Source organism: Dendrobates tinctorius, unplaced genomic scaffold (genome assembly GCF_039654945.1).
Source record: "Dendrobates tinctorius isolate UK_male_01 unplaced genomic scaffold, ASM3965494v1 ptg000290l, whole genome shotgun sequence".
NCBI classification, from domain to species: domain Eukaryota; kingdom Metazoa; phylum Chordata; class Amphibia; order Anura; family Dendrobatidae; genus Dendrobates; species Dendrobates tinctorius.
The window spans coordinates 4,023,381-4,047,015 of record NW_027361957.1 but is presented as its reverse complement, the minus strand read 5'-3'; the positions used below and the strand labels follow the sequence as shown (position 1 = coordinate 4,047,015).

General features: G+C 41.5%; 1 protein-coding gene across 6 annotated transcripts in view; it reads left to right on the top strand.

The window, feature by feature from the left end:
- Positions 1-23,635, top strand: part of CAPS2 (calcyphosine 2) — a 160,614-nt gene that overhangs the window by 117,116 nt on the left and 19,863 nt on the right. For all 6 annotated transcript variants that reach the window (XM_073559988.1, XM_073559993.1, XM_073559992.1 and 3 more), the window contains 3 exons: positions 5,910-6,005; positions 8,348-8,441; positions 20,816-20,934. In XM_073559988.1, coding sequence (XP_073416089.1) covers positions 5,910-6,005; positions 8,348-8,441; positions 20,816-20,934 — 309 coding nt within the window. The remainder of the gene's footprint in view (positions 1-5,909; positions 6,006-8,347; positions 8,442-20,815; positions 20,935-23,635) is intronic.

Genomic DNA, 23,635 nt, shown 5'->3' with positions numbered 1-23,635 from the left:
ATTTGGCCCTGCGGATCCGCAGCAGTTTTACAAGGGATGAATAGTACCATGTTATCCTATGGAAAACAAGAACAGCTGTGCACATGCTGCGGAAAAATCCACGCGGAAACGCAACGGTTTATTTTCCACAGCATGTCAATTCTTTGTGCGGATTCCGCAGCGTTTTTAGGCTATGTGCACACGCTGCAGTTTTTGCTGCGGATCTGCAGCAGTTCTGCAGACAGTGTACAGTAGCATGTTATCCTATGGGATTTACAATCTGCTGTGCACATGCTGCGGATTTTTATCTGCGGAAAAGCTGCGGTTTTGAATCCGCAGAAAGAAATGACATGTCACTTCTTTTCTGCGGATTCTGCTGCGGTTTACAATCTCCTCCATTGTAGAGGTGATAAACCGCAGGCTAATCCGCAGGTAAAACCGCAGGTCATTTTACCTGCGGTTTTTACCTGCAGTTCCGCAGACCAATCCGCAGTGTGTGCACATATCCTTGGGGTATGTGCACACGTTGCGGATTCTGCTGCGGTTTTGCAGCGGATTTGGTCCTGCGGATCCGCAGCAGATTCTATTGTGTTGTACAGTACCATTAAAATCTATCTAAAACCAAGAACGCTGTGCACATGCTGCAGATTTTTCCACGTGTATTTTCTGCAGATTTAAATCCACAGCATGTCAATTCTTTGTGCGGATCCACAGCATTTTGACACCTGCTCCATTATAGGAATCCGCAGGTGTCAAAACGCATGGGAAATCCACACAAAATCTGCACTAAATCCGCAGGTAAAGCGCAGGTCATTTGACCTGCGGATTTAGCCAAAACTGCGCTGAAAAATCCGCAGGGTAATCCGCAATGTGTGCACATACCCTTACACCTATTCTATCCTAGGAATACACAGTTGTAAAAATGCAGTCAAAATCTGCACTAAATCCTCTAGAAATCCACAGGTAAACGCAGGCATTTGACCTGCAGATTCTGCAGATGCCGCGTTGAAAAATCTGCAGACGAATTCGTAACGTGTGCACATAGCCTTGGGGATTTTAGGAATCTGTGACATTTTTGGTCCAACCTCCCCCTCCTGTTTTTGAAGTGTATTTTCTCTGTGCACTTTACTTATTTATTTACAGTTACACTGCTGTTAATTACCTGCTATCATATATTATTATTTATTTATATAGCGCCATTGATTCCATGGTGCTGTACATGAGAAGGGGTTACATAGAAATTACAGATATCACTTACAGTAAACAAGCTAACAATCACAGACTGATACAGAGGGGAGAGGACCCTGCCCTTGTAGGCTTACATTCTACAGGGTATGTACTAATGCTGGTTAACTTCCCCCTTTTATTGGAGGTCCCTTTTGCCCTGTGTTTTTTTTTATCATCTTTTAATTATTTTTAAATTATTATCAATAATATAATCTTTTAATTATACTTTCCTTCACTTCCTTTCTTTTATGGCCCCGTACCATAATAGATTATGTTTCTAATATATCACTGAAGCGACTTTATCCACTGCTAAATAGGATTATGGGAATAACCATTCTTGACCCACGGTACAAGGAGAAATTTGCTTCTGTAATGTCGGAGGCAGACGTGCCATTTTTACTGCATGCATGTCAGAGGGCTGTAGTGGAAGACTTGCTCACAAGATTACCCTCAGGCAACGCTGGTTTCAGAGGTACTGGCTCTTTTCGCCCACAAAGATTACAGGGGAAGGCCACAAACACCAGGTGCAACTCCGAGAGATGGGGAATGTCCACCAACTGCATCATTTTCATGAGACCATCCCAACAGCAAGGACTATCTGTGGGTGTAACTATGACGAAGAGGGAGAAGTTGACCAAGATGGTGAAGAATTACTTAAGTGACCATACCAGCGACCTTCCTGATTCTTCAGTGCCCTTTCACTATTGGTTGTCCAAGCTGCACACTTGGCCAGACCTCTCCTTGTACACCTTGGAAGTGCTGCCATGCCCTGCCGTGAATGTGTTGTCTGAGCGGGTTTTTAGTTCGGCTGGTGCAGTCATAATGAATAGGCGCACACGCCTGTCAACGGAAAAGGCAGACTCTTCTAAAATTGAACAAGGGCTGGATTTCCTCCGACTTTCTAAGCCCTACAGATGACAGCAAAGTTATTTAAATGCAGGCCAAATATTCTTTACCATCCAAAACCATTTTGTTCAGGTAATCAACTCCTCCTCCTGCAACAATTACTTAGTATTTATCTATGTATACCCAGCATGGGTATTTTGTACTTTTTGAAACCTTTGCACATTGTGCAATGATGAAACTTGTACCCCCTATCTCTACCTGTTGTAAAAACTGCAAAATGTATTGTGAAGTCCCCATCATGGTCTCTTTCAGCGTGTATGATACAGCCCCCTTGGGGTAATTTTTGGAAGCCTTTGTACATTGTGCAATGGTCCAATTTCTACTCTCACTCTCTATATATTCCATTATTATAATTTGTATAATTTTTTTATTGTGATGCCCTTGTCACTGTCTCTTTAAGCGTGTATCTGGTAGCCTGATGTTGTTTTTTGGATCTGCACTTGGACATTTTAGAACATAAGCGCATCAATATGCTCCACATACTTCTTCAGGTTTCAGCCTTACACAGAATAATAATATGATTAATGAAACATGCTCTCTATCTATCTATCTATCTATCTATCTATTTATATACAGTATATGCTGCTAGTTTGAAAATCTTACCCACACATCCCTTTATAAAGTGAAATTCAACATAATACTTGTTAGCATGTTAGCACAACCAGCATTTGCACAGACACAACAGTCAGCAACCACGTGCAGTTCGTTGTCCCAGCGCAGCGTTCAGTTGTCCCTTGTCAACATATATGTCTGTTCACAATGTTCACAAATTGTTAGTTAGATAGGGCATACATATTCGTTAGCAGTTTACATTGTCCGGTGCTGGACAAAGACCATTGCTGACTTTTCCAGGCTCCTAAATGAGACTTGTGTCTCTATTAAACTGTTGCTTCCCTTACATTTTCTAAATTTGTGTCCTTACAAAAAAATGGTGGTGGGGTCTTGGCCAGTTTCTGTACATTTTAAGCTCGTCTAAGAGACTGGGTTAATACTTACACATATTGGAATAAGGTCATTGCCACGCTAAGGCCTTTACCTAAGCTCTGTAGCACTGCCTGTCACTTGAGTTATACACTCCACCGACCTCGACACTCTCTGGGACATATCCTGTAATTACTCCATTGTTGCTCAAAACCATGCAAAAGATACATTCTGCCTGGTTGGGTAGTTTCCAGAAGAACTGCGTAGACTTGTGCAGATTGGTCAATGGCACTCATGTCTCTTTCCCTTGAGAAATCTGCTTCCAAGTAAAATGAGGCTTGTACATGTTCCTGACATGGGTTTCAGATCTGACAGACTGACCACAATACAGGCCCTCACTTGCATACACTGTATACCGAATTTAATTCTAATGCTTTTGGTGTCTGGCAGAATCCAGTTTCCTGACATTGATCATAAAGCTCACCCAACTCCTGTTTTATATTCACCTTACAGCGGCGTCATCCGCTATGACAATGGTTCCATGGGGATCCGGAGGAAAAAATGAACTCTGGACCTTACAAAATGCAGGTTTCACAGCACCTGGTGGCCCTCTGAAAATTAAAAGCGTGGACCGCATAATGACATGGCGGTGGACATGGTGGTGGTGGCGGCGGGCGAAGCCCAAAATTCAAATGGGCATGTTTGAAATTGCATTGTAAAGGGATGGGGAGTATGTATTCCACTACCTTGCTATTTTGTATGAGGGAGGGACCTCTCAAATGTAGGAGTGAGAGCCTTCACAAATGTGAAAAGAAAAACTAAAGCCAAAACGCTCCGTGTGAACATATGCTAAGGGGGGGTATAATTTATTTAGCGTTGTATATATGGAATTATGAAGGAAAAAATGTTTCTTAGCATTTTTCCCTTTAAAAAAAAGTTTTGGTTTGGTAGGTCTTTTAAAAATCCTAAACTGGCGCAATACTCTAACAACATTATTCCCAGATACCATATGTGAGTCAGAAAGGCATGCAGGCATCTTCTCCATGCTGTTCCCATTTATTTTAGTTTTAGCTCTTTCCCATCCCTTTCAGCTTTTTTCCCATGCCCCCAGACCTGTTTGTTGGGTCCAACAGAAAAATATTCGTCTGTCCCATTGATTTGCATTGGATTCGTTTTTCGGTACAAATACATAGATATTTGTAATTATTCTTGCTGATTTTCCCAAATCCAAATATTTCACTATTCGATCATCACTAGTAATAACTGTTTAACAGGCCAATCTGAGTACATGTGCCATTATGATCTGTCAAGGGTTTGCTTTGAAGGTGTCTTTATTTTGCAGGGACATACTTGGTTTCATGAAGTTCTTTATATGCTTAAAGTGGGCATTGGCATATTATAGAAGGTGTATACCTCTATAATAACAGCGGAATAAACTCTTCTACATTATGATACTATACAATGAACTGATCCGTCACTTCAGAAATTAAGCTATTAAGCTCCAATTTTTCATCATGCACGTGGATCGTGAACCCACCGTGTCACGGTCCGAGCTTACCTTTGGAGCAGTGTGGCTCAGCGGCCACGTGGTGTCCGTTAGAGCTCTAGAAGATGGAGTTAGGCTTGAGCTGCAGGTGGCCGCCAGGTACCACTCCAAGGGCAGTCCCCGGTGCTGCGGCCGCTGACCTCAAGGGTCAGGATTATAGACACTGGCCAGAAAAGTATATTTCCATGTTTGTGAATAAAAGTAGAATCTATATCCAAACTTATTATTAGTAAAAGGATAACCAGACATTCTCTTCATTGTTTTTAATAAAACAGCAATTCTAAATATCCCTCGTTACTACTTGTATATTATGTATAAACACTTTTAAATCTGTATAATTAAGTCAAAACGCATATTTGTATATAAATCCCTCAAGAAGCAAGGCTTTTCTTATGGGTAAAAACATCTTTATTAATATCAAATACATTAAAAAACTACATCTAAATAGAAGTAAAATTGAAAATGGGACAATACAGATAAGGTTGGGTTGGTATATCTGGAGAACAATACAGTAAAATACTGGTAAGTTAAACACAGTTATATGCTACAAAATCAAGATGTATGTATGTATGTATGTATATATATATATACTGTATATACAGTAGTATTATGCAGAAAGATTAGAAGAAAAGATAATTATAACGTGTCTAAGTATAGGTAATACATTTAGAAAAAAAGGAGACATTTTGCATGTATATAGAGACATAGTCTGAGAAGTATGACAACAGTAATGTAATAAGGCCACTCATATATGTCTCCAAATACATGAGACACTCATTGTACATGAAAATATGTTATCCATCCATGCATTACACCATATAGCATAAGAACTGTATATCATTTCATCATAAAAAATATATGTAGGAACATTACCTCAATAAAGGAGATCCAGGAACCCACCACATCCAATGCGCGTTTCGCTATGAAATGCTTCAAGGAGTCTTTGAACAATACGTGCACATTGTGGTGCTCAGTGAGATGCTGTTTGATCATACTTTGATGGGCGCTATTTTGTGATACCGTATTGATAATAAAACTAATCTAGTCGTGATTTGATAATGCCTGTCCTGGAAAAAAAATAGACTTTTTCTGGCTCAATAGCAATTAAAAGCATTATTTGGAATGATTTCCTATGTATTGTATGTTTAGAATTTCTCCCATTTTTTCATCAAAGTGTCCTGTGTTGCCAATATAATCTGGATACTACCAGAAAAAAAGGATACTACTGGATTATGATGCATTGTGTTTTTATATACTGTATCATGTCTTTCCGTATCCCAAATAAATTATTGCATTTTTAGACAATTTGTGACCCTTTATTCTGTCTTAGAAGTGGCCGTGATGCCTGCAGGGAGCTTATTGGGTTCTTTTTCGCACATGACAAGTCTGTTACAGTGTATGAATATCGTCAGTTTGGCAAAAACAGGTAAGATGACAAAAATGTCAGAATTAAAATATAAAAATCAATCTCACTCTGCTTCAAAATGATGTAGCCATGCAAATGTCCATTTAAAGGGGTTGTCTGATATAGATGACTTGTCTATGTAAAAAAGGATCAGCATAGATGTCTTGGCTGCATTAAGAAATGGAAGCCATGACGCTAATGTAAACAGAGCCTTAGACAAAACCTTGATGTCAGCTGCCTTACACACAGCTTGGCTTATTAACATGTGATATTTAGGACGCTCTAATTGAATGCATAGAACATTGCTGTGTATAAACCATTAACATTGCTTACCACAGAACTGTAGGAGGAATTGTGTCTTCTATTGGTCTCTACTGCTATGTTACAAGTGACTGATAGCGTTTCATTAAAGGACATTTGCCTGCAGCTCTTCTGATGCTAATCATGCCACTTGCTAATTTGAGGATTTCCAACATTATTGGCTGCCAGGCTGTCAGATTGTATTGACTTTTGGTGGCTATATGAGGCCTTTGTGGCTAATTGACTTTGTTTATTATCACAAATCAACTTTCAGCTCTTTTTTTCCAATGTGTTAGTGCAATCATAGATTTTGTGTTAGGTAATGAGCCATAGAGTTTTATCAGTTACTGAATGAAGTGAACACATGGTTCAGTAATGCAGTTTTAAAGGGTTTTTTACAGTTTTGTGTAAATAAAGCTTTATCATAGTGCAGGGTAAAATGTGCTTGATTGGGCATCTGATAGTCGGGAAAGCCAATAAATCAGGCATTTGCTCTCAGCCCAGAAAGTACAACAAAATATGACATTTTACAAATCAGAAAATCAAGCAAAGTAAACCCATTAGCGCATTTTGTGATTAAGGATGATGCAGCATGGCCTCCTTCTTCTATCAAACTCCTAAAATTCTATGACTTCTATTAAACGCTGCATCTGAGGAATTCTTGGTTCCCCAATACCAACCCTGAATCTGTCTGAAGAAGGATGCCTCTGCAAAACATATTTTGGTCATTTTTACTATTTCTATTGATACATGTAAGAATATTGAGAATCCAGTTTCATTGATGCTGGATTAAAATAATTCTACTCTGTCTTGTGCCTCTGCTGTCGGTTACAGCTTTGAGAGTCATGGTCTTGGCTCTTCTCCCGTTTCTGCAACTAGTGCTTCCTGTTGACTATCAGTCCAGATGGGCTATTTAAAGATGACTCCATCGTCACCACTTTGCTTACTGATTAAGTTATTTTGTGTACTTGTTGTCGTATCTGCAATGTACTTGAGCTTGTTTTTGACCATGACTACAGCCTTGAATGATGAAGAGAGGGAAGATTCCTCCACACCACAATATCACCAGTGCCTGACGAATTGGCACTTAGAGCATCCACTTTATCAGTGAGAAACACAACAAAATCTGTAGATTATGAACCACAAAAGTGGTACAATGACTATTCAGTATCTTGTGGATTCTTAGACACTTGATGGACTAGTAGCTAAGCATGCCTTCTTCCAGAAAGAAGATGTGCAGGCTCTACAGGAAATTTCTAACCATCTGGACTCTTTGAACCTGACTGCCTTCACCTCATTCACTTCTTCAGTGATCCATCAAACCTCAACCGTGAACGTCCAACTTGAGCCTTTCATTTCAAAATGTCCCTTGACTTCAGCTTCCTGCATCTTGTTGATTTGCCTGGAATTTGTAGACATGGCAACAGCTTATCAATAACATAACAGCAGGGCTGTGGAATCAGTAAGCCAAACCTTTGACTTTGACTCCACAGTTTCCATGACACTGACTCCAACTCCACCAAAATGGGCTCCAACTCCACGACTCCGACTCCACAGCCCTGCCAGGGCTGTGGAGTCGGTAAGCCAAACCTCCAACTCCTCAATTTCCATGACACTGACTCAGACTCCACCAGAATGGGCTCCGACTCCACAGCCCTGCTAAACAAAACCAAGGTGGTCTACATGATTTTGCTCTCACAGGCGAAGCTCTAGATTCGGGTTACTATCCCAGGAGTGAAGTGACCCAATTGTGTCTTCCTTAAATCATTCCTATCTACATTTTGGAGCTTCATTTAGGTACCTGGCTGTAATGTAGCATCTGAAATAAGGGATATCCATCACATTTCATATCTTGTCTTCCCAATAGCACAACAGGGTTGTTTAGTATTTGGTTTGGAATCCTTTTCGAAAGCCGTACTTTGGATGGTGCGGTATGAATTTATGTTTTTCAGTTTAAAGAATAGGTAATTGTACACCCAATCTTCAAGAGTGATTCATTTTACTATATTTTCATGGTTCTATTTTTATTGTAACTGATCTTGTTGTTTTTGATATTTTTATAGGACAAATGCGTTACCCTTTATCCAAAAAGGAATATATTTTCATAAATGTGGAAAAAGAAAAGGAAAGCCATATGGAGTTGAAGACTTTTACCTTGTAAGTTTAGCAAAAAATAATTTATTAGAGTAAATGCAGGTGTATATTTGTAGTGTCCTGTCACTATACAGCGGCCGCTCTTGCCATCATGCATGGGAAATGTCAAACTCCGTTTACTGGAAAGAAAGCCATTTCATTGATCTGAACACATAGGTTTCTGGATGCTTTATGAGGACAGTAATTGTACTAATTTATCTACATGCTATGAACTCTCTCTCAGAACTGTCATTACTTCTTTGCCCTGTGTTCACTTTATGAAACGTAAATAATTGTGTGTCAGAGAGAAGACAAATTAATTATGGATCATGATGTCTCCAAAGACTGAATAGATTAGATAAATCTTTGTTTTCCAGCTACTGTACAAAATAGCCATTTTGTGCAGACATATTGACAGAATTTATAAAGATTACATTTTGAAGTAAGTGATCAAATACCAGTGTCTGGGGCATGACACCATCATTTTTATCATGTCTTTCCACTGCTATATTTAGCTATACAGTGGGTCTACACGCCCCTTTTAAAATGCCATGTTTTTGTCATGTAAAAAAAATCTCGCCAAGAAGAATAATTTCATAACTTTCTCTTCTTTAATGTCACCCGTAATCTGCATAATTCATTTGAAAAACAAACAAATCGTTTTGAATGGAAAATCAAAATTGAAGAACTAAAATAATGCGATTGCATATGTGTGAACACCCTCTTATAATTGGGGATGCGGTTGTGTTCAGAACTAGCCACACATTTAAACTCATATTAAAGTGTAGTCAGTACACAGCTACCATCATTTAAACTGATTTTAAATACCTCTAAAGTTTAGCTGTTCTAGCAGGATTTTCCTGACATTTTCTTAATTGCATTTTACTGCAAAGCCATGGCCCATAAACAGTTTACAACACAGCAAAGGGATCTCAGTGTTGAAAATGATCAGCCATGTAACACTGTGAAGAAGATCATTAAAGGGAACCTGTCACCTTTTTTTGGCTTGCTATAAGTTGCGGCCACTGCCTTTCAGGGCTTATCTACAGCATGCTGTAGATAAGTCCCCGGTCCAACCTGCAAAATAAGAAAAATAAGTTTTATTATCCTCACCCGGGGGGAACCGATCCGGTGCAGTGCGGTCTGGTCCGATGGGTGTCACAGGTCCTGATCCGGTCTCTCCCATCTCCTTGCGACACCGCCCTCCTGCTTGCGTCATCGCTCCTCGGCATTGCGCTTCTGCGCAGGCGTACTTCTCCTGGGCAGAGCAATGTACTGCAGTGGGCAGGCGCCGGGAAAGGTCAGAGAGGCCCAGTGCCTGCGCACTGCAGTACTTTGCTCTGCCCTCAAGAGAGCAGAGAAGTATGCCTGCGCAGGAGCACGATGCCGGGGAGCCATGAAGCAAGCAGGAGGACGGCGGCGCAAAAAGATGTGGGGTGCCGGACCTGCGACACCCATCGTACCGGACCGCCCACCCCGGGTGAGTATAATAAAACTTATTTTTCTTATCTTTCAGGTTGGACCAGGGGTTTATCTACAGCATTAGAGAATGCTATATGGGTTATGGTGGCAAGACAGAAGCCTTTTCTTACAAGGAAAAACATCCTTACCCGACTTTGTTTTGCCAAAACCTACATAAAGTCTGTCAGAAGCATGTGGGAAACGTTTTATGGTCTGCTAAAACTGAGGTTGAAGTTTTTTTCCATCCAAAAAGGGTGTTTGATGCAAAGCCAACTGTTATGAATGAGTCACCGAGGAGGGAAAAAAAAAAGACAAGCTAAGTCTCAGAAAACCAGAGAAGTTGGTAACTATGCAGAATGCAGATCCCTGATCTTAACTGCACAACTAGCAGCAGTCGTGGAGCGTTCCTACGATGGTCCTAGACGCCTCGTCACAACCGGAGAGCTACATAAGCCTAAAGCAGGAAAAGAGGAAAACTAACTGCCCCAGAGCAGACCCCAAAGGAAAGACAGCCCCCCACATGTATTGAAGGTGAAACAAGATGAAAATACAAACAAAGGCAGGAAAATAGGCAGAGCAAACGATGGGGCCCGGCTAACTAAAAAGGACAGGAGAGGAAAGACACTGTCTGCAATCTGCCAAAAAAAACCTACAAAAATATTGTCCAACACTTCTGATAGCAAAATTAACCCTGAAGTCACTAGACTTCAAAACCTATATCAGCACTCTGAAATATTCTGAGACAGAGCAAAAAGAGGCGAATCTAATAAGGGACAAAAAGTAGATTGGCAAATACTGATAAATAGGAGTGGAAATTCAGCATAGCCCCAGCAGGGGCAGGCTGATTGCACAAGAAACTGAATTGACCAACAAGCGCAAGTGTGAACATAAGCAAAAAACAAACTTAACTTGAGAAGACTGGAAGAGAGCTGAAGTCCAGGACCTGAGAAGCAGACTGAATCACCAGCACTAGGATAGGGCGTCAGCTGTCTTATATCCAGTCTGATACTCCAGAGATCCAATCGTTATCTTCCTCATCAGCTGGCAGATCACTACCACTTAAACCAACCTCACTACCTCCTGTCACCACTAGAGGGAGAACGGAAGGGGAACTCTCAACTGGTGGAGCAGAAAATGAGTTCATAACTCCAACACTGCGCATCACCAAGTGAACACCATACTCATAGTGAAGCATGGTGCAGACAGCATCATGCTTTAAGACTTTTTTGACAGCTGGATTAGTTGCTTTAGTAAAGGTAGAAAGAATTATGAACAGTTCCGCAAAAAAACCTTTAGAACTCTGCTAACTAGATGAAGAGGAATTTCACCTTACAGCACGACAATGACCTGAGCACATTTGGAATGAGCCAGCTAGAGCCCAGACCTAAATCCAAAGGAAAATCTGTGGGTTGACCTGAAGAGGACTGTACACAGGCTCTTGCAGTCTGACAGATTTGAAGCACTAATATAAGGAAGAGTAGGAAAAGATTGAAAATTCTAGATGTGCCATGCTGATAGAATCCTACTCTAAAAGACTGAATGCTGTTATTTGCCTCTACCCCGTCACCACTTGCTGCACCTTTCACTCTTCTGTCACCGGTCACTTCAGAACACTGTGTGAGCGGTAACAGGTAGAGATGGGTGGACCCCTGGATATTCGGTTTCAGACGAAAAGTTAAAAAAAAAGTTTTGTTTTGTGGGCCAGAACAGTTCCCTCATTCACTTGAATGGGCGGCCCGAACATCCAGTGTTTGTCACACTGTCATGTGCATGACAAGCGCGGCAAACACTGCTTCTGATGGGCAGTAAAATCATTATCGCCAGTCAAACAGCCGCGGTTTCCACACTGTCAAATGACAGCAGCTGTGATCACTGGTGTCAACCGCTCACTGGTGTCAACTGATGGGACTACTGCTCACATCAGCCAATGCCTGCTGCTTCTAATAACAGTGATAGCAGGCGGCAGCTGAAGGGAGTATTCATCAGTCAGCAACTATGCTCTAAATAAAAAGTTTAAAAAAAACGGCATGGGGTCTCCCTCATTTTTGACAACCAACCTTGCTAAAGCAGACAGCTGGGGGCTGGTATTCTCAGACTGGTAAGGGGCCATGGATATTGTCCCCCCCAGCCTAAAAAAAGCAACCCGCAGCCACCCAAAAAAGGCACATCTATTAGATGCGCCAATTCTGGTGCTTTGCCTGGCTCTTCCCACTTACCCTCTGGCGGTGGTAAGTGGGGTTCATATTTGTGTGGTTAATGTCACCTTTGTGTTGTCTGATGACATCAAGCCCACGGATTAGTAGTGGAGAGGCATCTATAAGACACCTATCCATTACTAATCCTATAGTTACCGTATATACTCGAGTATAAGCCAAATTTTTCACATTTTTGTGCTGAAAAAGCCCACTTCAACTTATACTTGAGTGAGTGTCCCATAAGACAGAGGGGCAGGGGGTCACATGAGGCAGGGACCAGCTGCTGCAGCTAAAGCCTAGCATGCTGTTAAAGAGAAATGATTATTCACTGCACTGGCAGTGAATATTCTTTTCTCTGTAATAGCGTGTGCACAGTGTCAGCCGCAGCCACTGGCTTCCTGCAGCGGCCGGGCGATCACATGTGCCCGTTACTTAAGAGAAATAAATATTCACTTCTCTCCACTCCCATAGGCATGGAGGGCAGTTAATATTTATTCCCTTAAGTAGTGGCACACGTGATAGCCCGGCTGCTTTAGCTGCTGGCACCGGAACAAGACCATTTAAGTGAGCGCAGGGACGGCAAGTAGGATTGTTTATTTTTTTTGTTTTTGTGATGGGGGCCAAGGATAAGGAGCTATGCATACCAGGCTAGGGATGAGGAGCCATGCATACACGGTTAGGGATGAAGAGCCTTGTCGACCAGGATGGGGATGAGGAGGCCGAGCCTACCAGGATGGCATTTGTGGGACAATGCATACTTGACTGTACTCCATTCAATAAGTTTTCCCAGTTTTTTTGTGGTAAAATTTGATGCCCCAGCTTATACTCAGGTTGGTTTATACTCGAGTATATAAGGTATATTATAAATAAACACACAGCCAGAATAAAGTCCTTTATTTGAAATTAAAACAAAACACAGTTTTTCTTTTTTATTTAAAAATAACAAACACAGCTGTACTCACCTAACGTCTAATTCCACCAAAGCAAAAATAAAAAACAGCAATATCTCTCACCTGTCTGACGTTCTGTCCCATGCTGTAAATCCATGTCTGGGAATTAATAATTTTCAACCTGGATGGTGCCAAGATGTGACCTTCCAGACTGAGAACCACTGATGAATGAGCTACTGCGAGCTCAGCATCAGTGAGCAGCGGTGACCTCATCTAGATTACAGCAGATCACTGAGGTTGCGATTCCAGCTGGGACAGTGAACTGCGGTGAGATCACCGCTAGCACAGTGAGAAAAAGTCTCATGATGCAGAAGTGAGTTCATCACGGTTCAAATTCACCGCAGTGAAATTCTCCCGGTGAACTCATCTCTGCACCGTGAGACTTTTTCTGCCGAGAGACATTGCTGAAGTCACCGCAGTTCAGGGGCCCATCTCTGGACTATAGTAAAATGGTGCCCAACTCCTCTCACAAATGAGAACTGGACAGCCCAGGAGGCATGCCCAGTTCATGGCCGAGACAGCCACAGTGTAGGATATGCGGTCGGACACCATCTGCAGTCTCCTATGACCAGGGGATGCCGTATTTGTGGTGTGTAAGTGTCATACTTAGATACTTACACATCAACAAATAAAAATGGCTTTCTCCCATGGCTGTAAAGAAGATTAATACATAAATAGATATTAAAACAGTACATGCAATTTTGTATTAAATATAATTGATTTTATAATCATTAATTATTCATGTAAAAATCACGACACATTCCCTTTAAAGGGAATCTGTCACCCCATTTTCGGCCTATAAGCTGCAGCCACCTCCATCAGGGGCTTATCTACAGCATTCTGTAATTCTCTAGATAAGCCCCCGATGTAACCTGAAAGATAAGGAAAAACAAGTTAGATTATACTCACCAGTGCGGCGGGGGAGGTGGGTGTCACAGTCCAGTCCGTCGCCTCCCATCTTTTAGCGATGTCGTCCTCCTTCTTACTTCTGCCGCGGCTCCTGCGTAGGCATACTTTATCTGCCCTCTTGAGGGCAGAGTAAAGTACTGCAGTGCGCAGGCGCCGGGAAAGGTCAGAGAGGTCCTGTGCACTGCAGTAGTTTACTCTGCCCTTAACAGAGCAGAGTATGTACGCCTGTGCAGGAGCCACGGCAGAAGTAAGAAGGAGGACTTCATCTCTACAAGATGGGAGGCGTCGGACTGGACCGCGACACCCATCGGACCGGACCCCGGGGTGAGTATAATATAACTCGTGTTTCTTATCTTTCAGGTTACATTGGGGGCTTATTTACAGCATTACAGAATGCTATAGATAAGCCCCTGATGGTGTTGGCCACATCTTATAGGCCAAAAAATAGGTGACAGATTCCCTTTAATAAAGATTGTGATAAGGTGCAAAAAAAACTATTCCATATTAAAAAAATGTAACATGAAAGCATGATTTAAACTATAGGGAAGTTTCTCATATAGTTGGCCTTTAACAAACCCTTTAATGGGAATCTGTCACCTCATTTTTGGCATATGAGATGCGGCCACCGCCATCAGGGGCTTATCTACAGCATTCTGTAATGCTGTAGATAAGCCCCCGATGTAACCTGAAAGATAAGAAAAACAAGTTATATTATTCTCTCCCGTGAGGGGTGGTCCGGTCCGATGGGTGTCGCGGTCCGGGTCCGGCGCCTCCCATCTTCTAGCGATGACTTCTTGCTCCTTGCTTCTGTCGCGGCTCCTGCGCAGGCGTAATACTCTTCCTCTCTGACCTTTCCCGGCGCCTGTGCACTGCAGTACTCTGCTCTGCCCTTAACAGTGCAGAGTATTACAGAACGCTGTAGATAAGCCCATGATGACGGTGGCCGCATCTCATATGCCAAAAATGAGGTGACAGATTCCCTTTAAAAACCATATTAAACATTGTATCATGTGCAATAAGTTTTTCTTGAACATTTACCTATTACAAAAATCCCTTTGTAATTAACAGTGATGTAATGTATTTAGATATCGGTGTGTGTGTATATAGTGGGGAAGAAAAGTATTTAGTCAGTCACCAATTGTGCAAGTTCTCCCACTTAAAAAGATGAGAGAGGCCTGTAATTGACATCATAGGTAGACCACAACTAGGAGAGTCAAAATGACAAAACAAATCCAGAAAATCACCTTGTCTGATTTGGAAAGATTTGTTTTGCAAATTATGGTGAAAAATAAGTATTTGGTCATTAACAAAAGATCATCTCAATATTGTGTTATATATCCTTTGCTGGCAAAGATAGAGGTCAAATGTTTTCTGTAAGTCTTAACAAGGATGGCACACACTGTTGATGGTATGTTGGCCCATTCCTCCATGCAGATCTCCTCTAGAGCAGTGATGTTTTGGACGTGTCGCTGGGCAGCACGGACTTTCAAATCCCTCCAAAGGTTTTCTATGGGATTGAGATCTGGAGACTGGCTAGGCCACTCCAGGACCTTCATATGCTTCTGACGAAGCCACTCCTTTGTTGCCCTGGCGGTGTGCTTTGGATCATTATCATGCTGAAAGACCCATCCACATTTCATGTTCAATGCCCTTTCTGATGGAAGGAGGTTTGCACTCAAAATCTTACGATATATGGCCCCATTCATTCTTTCATGTAGACGGATCAGTCATCCTGATGATCCCTCTGCAGAGCAACAGCCCCAAATCATGATGTTGCCACTCCCATGCTTCACAGTAGGTATGGTGAGATCTTGCGTGGAGCACCAGATCGAGGGAGATTATCAGTGGTCTTGTGTGTCTTCCATTTTCTTATTATTGCGCCCACAGTTGATTTCATCACACCAAGCTGCTTTCTTATTGCAGATTCAATCTTCCCAGCCTGGTGCAGGGCTACAATTTTGTTTCTGGTGTCCTTCGACAGCTCTTTGGTCTTCACCATAGTGGAGTTTGGAGTGTGACTGTTTGAGGTTGTGGACAGGTGTCTTTTATACTGATAACAAGTTCAAACAGGTGCCATTACTACAGGTAGTGAGTGTAGGACAGAGGAGCTTCTTAAAGAAGAGGGTGCAGGTCTGGGAGAACCAGAAATCTTGCATGTTTTTAGGTGACAAAATACTTATTTTCCACCATAATTTGCAAAATAAATCTTGCCAAATCAGACAAGGTGATTTTCTGGATTTGTTTTCTCATTTTCATTCTCATAGTTGTGGTCTACCTATGAGGTCAATTACAGGCCTCTCTCATCTTTTTAAGTGGGAGAACTTGCTCAATTAGTGGCTGAATAAATACTTTTTCCCCCCACTGTATGTATGTATGTGTATATATACACTCACTGGCCACTTTATTAGGTACACCATGCTAGTAAGGGGTTGGACCCCCTTTTGCCTTCAGAACTGCCTCAATTCTTCGTGGCAGAGATTCAACAAGGTGCTGGAAGCATTCCTCAGAGATTTTGGACCATATTGACATGATGGCATCACACAGTTGGCGCAGATTTGTCGGCTGCACATCCCTGATGCGAATCTCCCGTTCCACCACATCCCAAAGATGCTCTATTGGATTGAGATCTGGTGACTGAGGAGGCCATTTGAGTACAGTGAACTCATTGTCATGTTCAAGAAACCAATCTGAGATGATTCGAGCTTTATGACATGGCGCATTATCCTGCTGAAAGTAGCCATCAGATGTTGGGTACATTGTGGTCATAAAGGGATGGACATGGTCAGCAACAATACTCAGGTAGGCTGTGGCGTTGCAACGATGCTCAATTGGTACCAAGGGGCCCAAAGAGTGCCAAGAAAAAATTCCCCACACCATGACACCACCACCACCAGCCTGAACCGTTGATACAAGGCAGGATGGATCCATGCTTTCATGTTGTTTACGCCAAATTCTGACCCTACCATCCGAATGTCGCAGCAGAAATCGAGACTCATCAGACCAGGCAACGTTTTTCCAATCTTCTACTGTCCAATTTCGATGAGCTTGTGCAAATTGTAGCCTCAGTTTCCTGTTCTTAGCTGAGAGGAGTGGTACCCAGTGTGGTCTTCTGCTGCTGTAGCCCATCTGCCTCAAAGTTCGACGCACTGTGCGTTCAGAGATGCTCTTCTGCCTACCTTGGTTGTAACGGGTGGCAATTTGAGTCACTGTTGCCTTTCTATCAGCTCGAACCAGTATGCCCATTCTCCTCTGACCTCTGGCATCAACAAGGCATTTCCGGCCACAGAACTGCCGCTCACTGGATTTTTTTTCTTTTTCGGACCATTCTCTGTAAACCCTAGAGATGGTTGTGCGTGAAAATCCCAGTAGATCAGCAGTTTCTGAAATACTCAGACCAGCCCTTCTGGCACCAACAATCATGCCACGTTCAAAGGCACTCAAATCACCTTTCTTCCCCATACTGATGCTCGGTTTGAACTGCAGGAGATTGTCTTGACCATGTCTACATGCCTAAATGCACTGAGTTGCCGCCATGTGATTGGCTGATTAGAAATTAAGTCTTAACACACAGTTGGACAGGTGTACCTAATAAAGTGGCCAGTGAGTGTGTATATATATATATATATATATATATATATATATATATATATCTATCTGTGTGTGTGTGTATATATATTGTGGTAGAACGGCTCACTCAGCTGACACAGAGGTAGGCCCAGGAACACTATCTTTTTAAGTCCTTTCACGGTTTATTATAGACATGCGGCATAAACCCTGGTGAGGACAAAATAAACAAGAAAATAAAACAAAATTGTATAATAATACAGTCCATTCATGTGCGGGAAGTTCGCTCGCTCAGGAGAAATCAGCATAGAAAGGTTAAGCTTTCCTTCACATGACACAACGCACTGGAGCACCACTGTTATGAATGAGTCAACGTAGGAGGCAAAAGCAGAAATACAAGCTAAGTCCAGAAAACCAGAGAAGTTGGCAACTATCAGATTGCAGACCCCTGAACCTATCAACACAACTAGCAGTAGCCGTGGGGGGTTCCTATGATGCCCTAGACCCCTCGATCACAGCCGGAGAAATACATAGGCCTAAAGAAAGAAAGGAGAAATCTAAACTGCCCCAGAGCAGACCCCAAAGCAATAGGCAGCCCCCAACATATAATGACGGTGAAGCAAGATGAAAATACTAACACAGACAGAAAGATTGAAAGAGCAAAGACGGGGCCCCAAAACTACCTAGATAGGAAAGGACAGGAAGGCTGCTGTCTGCAATGTGCCAAAACCCTATCAAAGACATAAGCCAACCAGCTGATATGAAAAAGGCCCTGAAGCAGCTAGGCTTCAAAAACTGAATCAGCACTCAGGTATTTTCAGAAGACAGAGCTAAATGAATTCAGCACACCCCAGCAGGGAATGGCAGAAATCTAGAAAAACAAAGAAAAAACAAAGTCAAGGCACAAAAGCAAAAGGCCGAGCAGCAAACTTAGCTTTGGAGGAGCAGGAATTCAGACTGGTCTCCAAGGATCCCACAGAGAAATCACCCGCAGGGCAGAAGGGCGTCGGCAGCCTTATATCCAGTCCGTAACTCCACTCAGCCAGTCATCATCATCAGCCTCAGGTGTTTGACAATCAGGCTCACTACCTTTCTTTACCAAAAGAGGGAGTTCCTCGGGCCTCAGTAATGAAGGGGAAAATGAGCTCACAACACACCACCCTCCAGGCCTACAGAAGGCTGACTGCCTTTGGAAGCCAGCTATTTAAGCCCCAGACCACACCCTGGAGGTGGAGATAGGATGGACAACCTCCCACCCACTCTATGGTCATCCAGATATAACCCAGTCCATTATGTAAATTAACAGTTAACCCCTCACAACACTTAGTGTGCTGGAGGAAAATATATGGGTTTTATATCATTCACGCTATTAAGCCTAGTGAAATGTATATCCCCTCCAGCACTTACAAAAAAGAAGGCTGGTGGAAACCATCTATTCGCTTTGAGCCTGTAATTGGCTGATTTTTTTAGACACTGACTTCAAGAGGTGAAGTTGTCAATTATCTTCTCTTTTAGAAATGTGCTCAATGTAAACTGTTTTTAGATATTTGTTCTCATTTAATCCTTTGTAATTCATTATATATATATATATATATATATATATATATATAATACATACGTACGGCTCTGGCAAAAATTAAGAGACCACTTCACAGTTTTATAAAAAATCAGCTTCTCTACATGTCTGACAGCCATTCCATTCCAGTTTCAGTTGAATTCCACCCAGAGTACACCTCATTCTACTTAAAGTGCCTCTCTTTATGTGATCACCTGAACCAAATCTTATTTAACGAAGGAAAGTATACAAAAACCTGCTGTAGTGTTCACAATCCTCTTGCAATAGGACAATCTGGATTGCAAAACATGTGCTAGTAATATCCCAAAAGTAATAGGAATGAAAAAATAACTTTTAACCATGCCAAAGGAGTTGAAAAGGAAAGTCTCGAGTGAGGAAAAGAAGAGCACAATTCTGGCTTCAGTAGCAGAGGGATACAGTAAGCGTCATGTTGCCTCCATCCTTAAACTTTCTAAGACGGCTGTCCATTACAACAAGTTCAAGCAGCAGACATTGGGGACAACAAAGCTACAGACCAGAAGAGGGCGAAAATGACTGTCTTCTGACCTGGATGACTGTCATCTTATTCGAATGTCACTCAGCAACCGCAGGATGACATCATCAAGTGACCTACAAAAGGAATGGCAAATGGCAGCTGGGGTGAATTGCACAGCAAGAACAGTTTGTAACAGGCTCCTAGAGGCAGGGCTCAAGTCATGTAAAACTAGAAAAAAACCTTTCATCAGTGAGAAGCAAAGGAGAGCCAGGCTGAAGTTTGCCAAAGACCATAAGGATTGGACCATAGAGGACTGGAGTAAGGTAATCTTCTCTGGTGAGTCTAATTTTCTGCTTTGCACAACAGAATAAAATAGCAATTTACATTTTACTCAAAAATATACCTAGAAAGAGAAAAATCAGAAAAATTCTTTTGTGTCTCATTTTTTGAGAACCTCCCAGTATTTTTTGTGTGAAACACACCAGCAGAAAACTAATAAGCAAACACCACTACATTCATGAAATATATTTCATGCTCGACAAGAACAAAATGTTTTTGACTACACATCTTTTCACTGAGCAAGACCTCGCTCGTGGGACAGTTGAAGTAGACCTTGAATTAAAAATCCTGCCCCAGTGTGCCTTCACCTTGCTTACTTATTGAGTCATTTTTAGGTTTTTGTTTATTTGCTTTTCATCTGAAATTGGTTTTGAAAGTCCCACTAATTTTCAATCTGAGTTGTATATACAGACGTCTCCTGGCGCATTCTCCTATTTATAATCTCGAACACTTGCTCTATTATACTGTCACATGTTATTACGGGAAAATGGACAAAGGGTGGTTACCGAGAAAACAATTGGAGAACTTGAATTATGAAAAAATGAAAGAGGATTGATGGGTTGAAATGCAGAAGCCATAATAACTATTGACTAAGCATGAAGGTTATTTATTTAAATTTGCCCTCTTTTGGAGGCTGTCATGGTAATGTGAAAATAAGTACAACGCTGGACAAGAGATAGTCACATCTAATCACTTTTAGAATTGCATCTCTATCACACCCTAAAAGAAGGATTTAGATTCAGCATCCCCCATAGAAATCACTTTAGGTGTCATATCCAGAGTATTTATATATCCACTATCTGGATAGACTGATAACAGTCTAGTCTTGGCAGCATTTTACAGTATATCTTTTTCATTAGCTTGAGTAATGCGTGATTACTGGTGGAATGAACAGCTATTGCTTCTAATCCTTAGTTTCATCTTTGCAGGGAGCAGATCTTACTTTCTTGACAGCAGAACATCAAAGTCTTTCAGAAAGCTTGAGGCAAAAGCCAATACTTACCATTCGGATCACAGCCATTGACGAGGAAGCTTTGGATTCCTTAAGGTACCCCCGTAGAATGCAGAATTCGCACTATCCATATACTTTTGGGCCTGTTTTTCTTTTGTGTGTGTGATGTTTTTTCCCTTATGTTCTGTATTGATGTGTACAGTGCCTTATAAAGGGAATGATGATGGCTGCTAATGTCGTTCTATAGTCTTGTCATTCAATTTATCAGTGGGTAACCTGACCTTTCATCCCCAGAAACATCTAATGAGAGATAATAGGTAGGTGAGTCCTGTCTATGGGACATTTCGCCACCTTGTGGGATTTCATTATAGTGCAATTTTTTGGGGATGTGTTCATATCTGTTTGTTCACATACAGGTTGCGTATTTCCGAGAAATAAATGGTCTTTTCAGATGGAGGTATAATAAAATAATTTTGCAAATAAAATGCACCAGTAAAATGCTTGTGTCAAGTGTTACAGAACAGAAGCAGCCATGTTTACCAATGCCGACTCACAATACCAATATACTGCAGCATGCAATAGACCCTTATGATAAAAGAGGCGGGCGCAAAGGTATAAAACCAAACGCACACCTAACATTCATGATACAAGCAGCGCACCATTACATCTTACATCCAATTAATAGATACTATACTATTACATCATGCAGAATGCCCAGCTCTATATATACGTGCACCCTACAAAGAGAGACACCCCAATTTTCCTTGACCAACATTATAGGGCCTGGTTGCAAAGATGAAAAATGGGAAAGGTATTATTTTAGACTTTGGTCATAGTATACAAGCTCACAACCCACATCAAGGGTCCTCATTGTCTTGTGAGTCTTTACGCTAAAATGAAAGCAAGTCACTGAAAAGGACATAAATCCCCCATATATCCCAGAAAAAAATGACGCCATAATTTCCAATGCCTGGCCACAGTACAAATAATACTGCAGGAAGCAGCAAACCTACGAGATAAAAGTGGAGGTAGCACAGGTGCAGAACGCTGATAAGCAACTACACACATCTATTATGGCTGGGGGGTTTTCTGTGACATTTTTTGGATTTTATATCCTTTTCAGTGAATTGCATTTAATTTTATGTTTTAAATGTTACATCATTAAAAAAACATACTATTAAAAGCTCTTATATAAAAAGAAATAAAAAACTTGCCTTGTTACATTTACATGTATTTCAAAATGACAGCATACTGTAGGTAAAAGGAGCTTTAAGCTCCGTTCACACTTTGCAGCCACCGTGTATTTTAAAGAGGATTAAATCGGATTTTTAACCCGTTTCAGCATGTTAACCTGCCTTCAAAACTTTACAAGCTAATATCTCCACAACAGAGTGGAAAATGAAAAAATAAATACTGTTTTACTTAATTCTGTGGCTAGTTTAAGATACTCCAACAGATGAAAGGTCCTCTTGAAGCTTTTATGGACAAAACTCTTATTTTTGCACTCCTTAATGGGGTTGTCTAATATAAACATTAGGTAACCTTTCTGTAAAATATGTAATAAATGAATGACTGCTAGGGGTCCGACCATGACAACCACCACTGGTTGATAAGAACTTACATTTTATTTTTTTGTCACTGGAGCAGTCAGTATACGTGACCACTGCTTCATTCAATGTATAAAGAAGTAATTTTTGCATGTGCTCAGTAAAGCTCCATTAACCTGGGGGACATTGGACCCCTCATCTTTGGTATTGGTGTAAATCTCAGCAATTGGACCCACTACTGATCATACACTTACTGTGGGGAAAATAAGGATTGGATATACTGCCGATTTTGCAAGTTTTCCTACCTACAAAGAATGGAGAGGTCTGTAATTTTTATTGTAGGTACACTTCAACTGTGAGAGACAGAATGTAAAAAAAATCCAGAAAATCACATTGTATGATTTTTACATAATCAATTTGCATTTTATTGCATGAAATATGTATTTGATACAATAGAAAAACAGTAGTTGATATTTGGTACAGAAACCTTTGTTTGAAGTGAGAGGTCAGACGTTACCTGTAGCTGTTGACCCAGTTTGCATACACTGCAGCAAGGATTTTGGCCCACTCCTCCATACAGAATGGCTAGGTCACTCTGAAATGCTTCTTACAGACCCACTCCTTAGTTGACCTGGCTGTGTGTTTTGGGTCATTGTAATGCTGCAAGACCCAACCACGACCCGTCTTCAATGGTCTTACTGAGTGTAGGAGGTTATTGGCCAAAATCTCGTGATACGTGACCCTATCCATCCTCCCTTCAATACGGTGCAGTCGTCCTATCCCCTTTGCAGAAAAGCACCCCCAAAGTATGATGTTTCCCCCACCATGCTACACAGTTGGGACAGTGTTCTTGGGGTTGTTCTCATCTTTCTTCTTACTCCAAACACAGCGAGTGGAGTTGATCCCAAAAAGTTCTATTTTGGTCACATCTGACCACATGACCTCCTCCCTTCCTCCTCTGGATCATTCAGATGATCATTGTCAACCTTCAAATGGCCAGGACATGTGCTGTTGTGAGCAGGGGGACCTTGCGTGCCTTGCAGGTGTGAGCAGGTAGCCGGATACAGTAACGGACAAGAGGCAGACTAAGGGTTAACAAAGGGTTTAATTCACAGGAGGATACTCCTCGCAGGGAGATATTTAAATGAGGGGGAGAGTACTTCCCTAATACAAAAAAACACTTCTAGGGGGTTTTAATTAATAGAGGAAGAAAATGTAAACTATGCACTTATCACTTTGCGCTCCAGTCA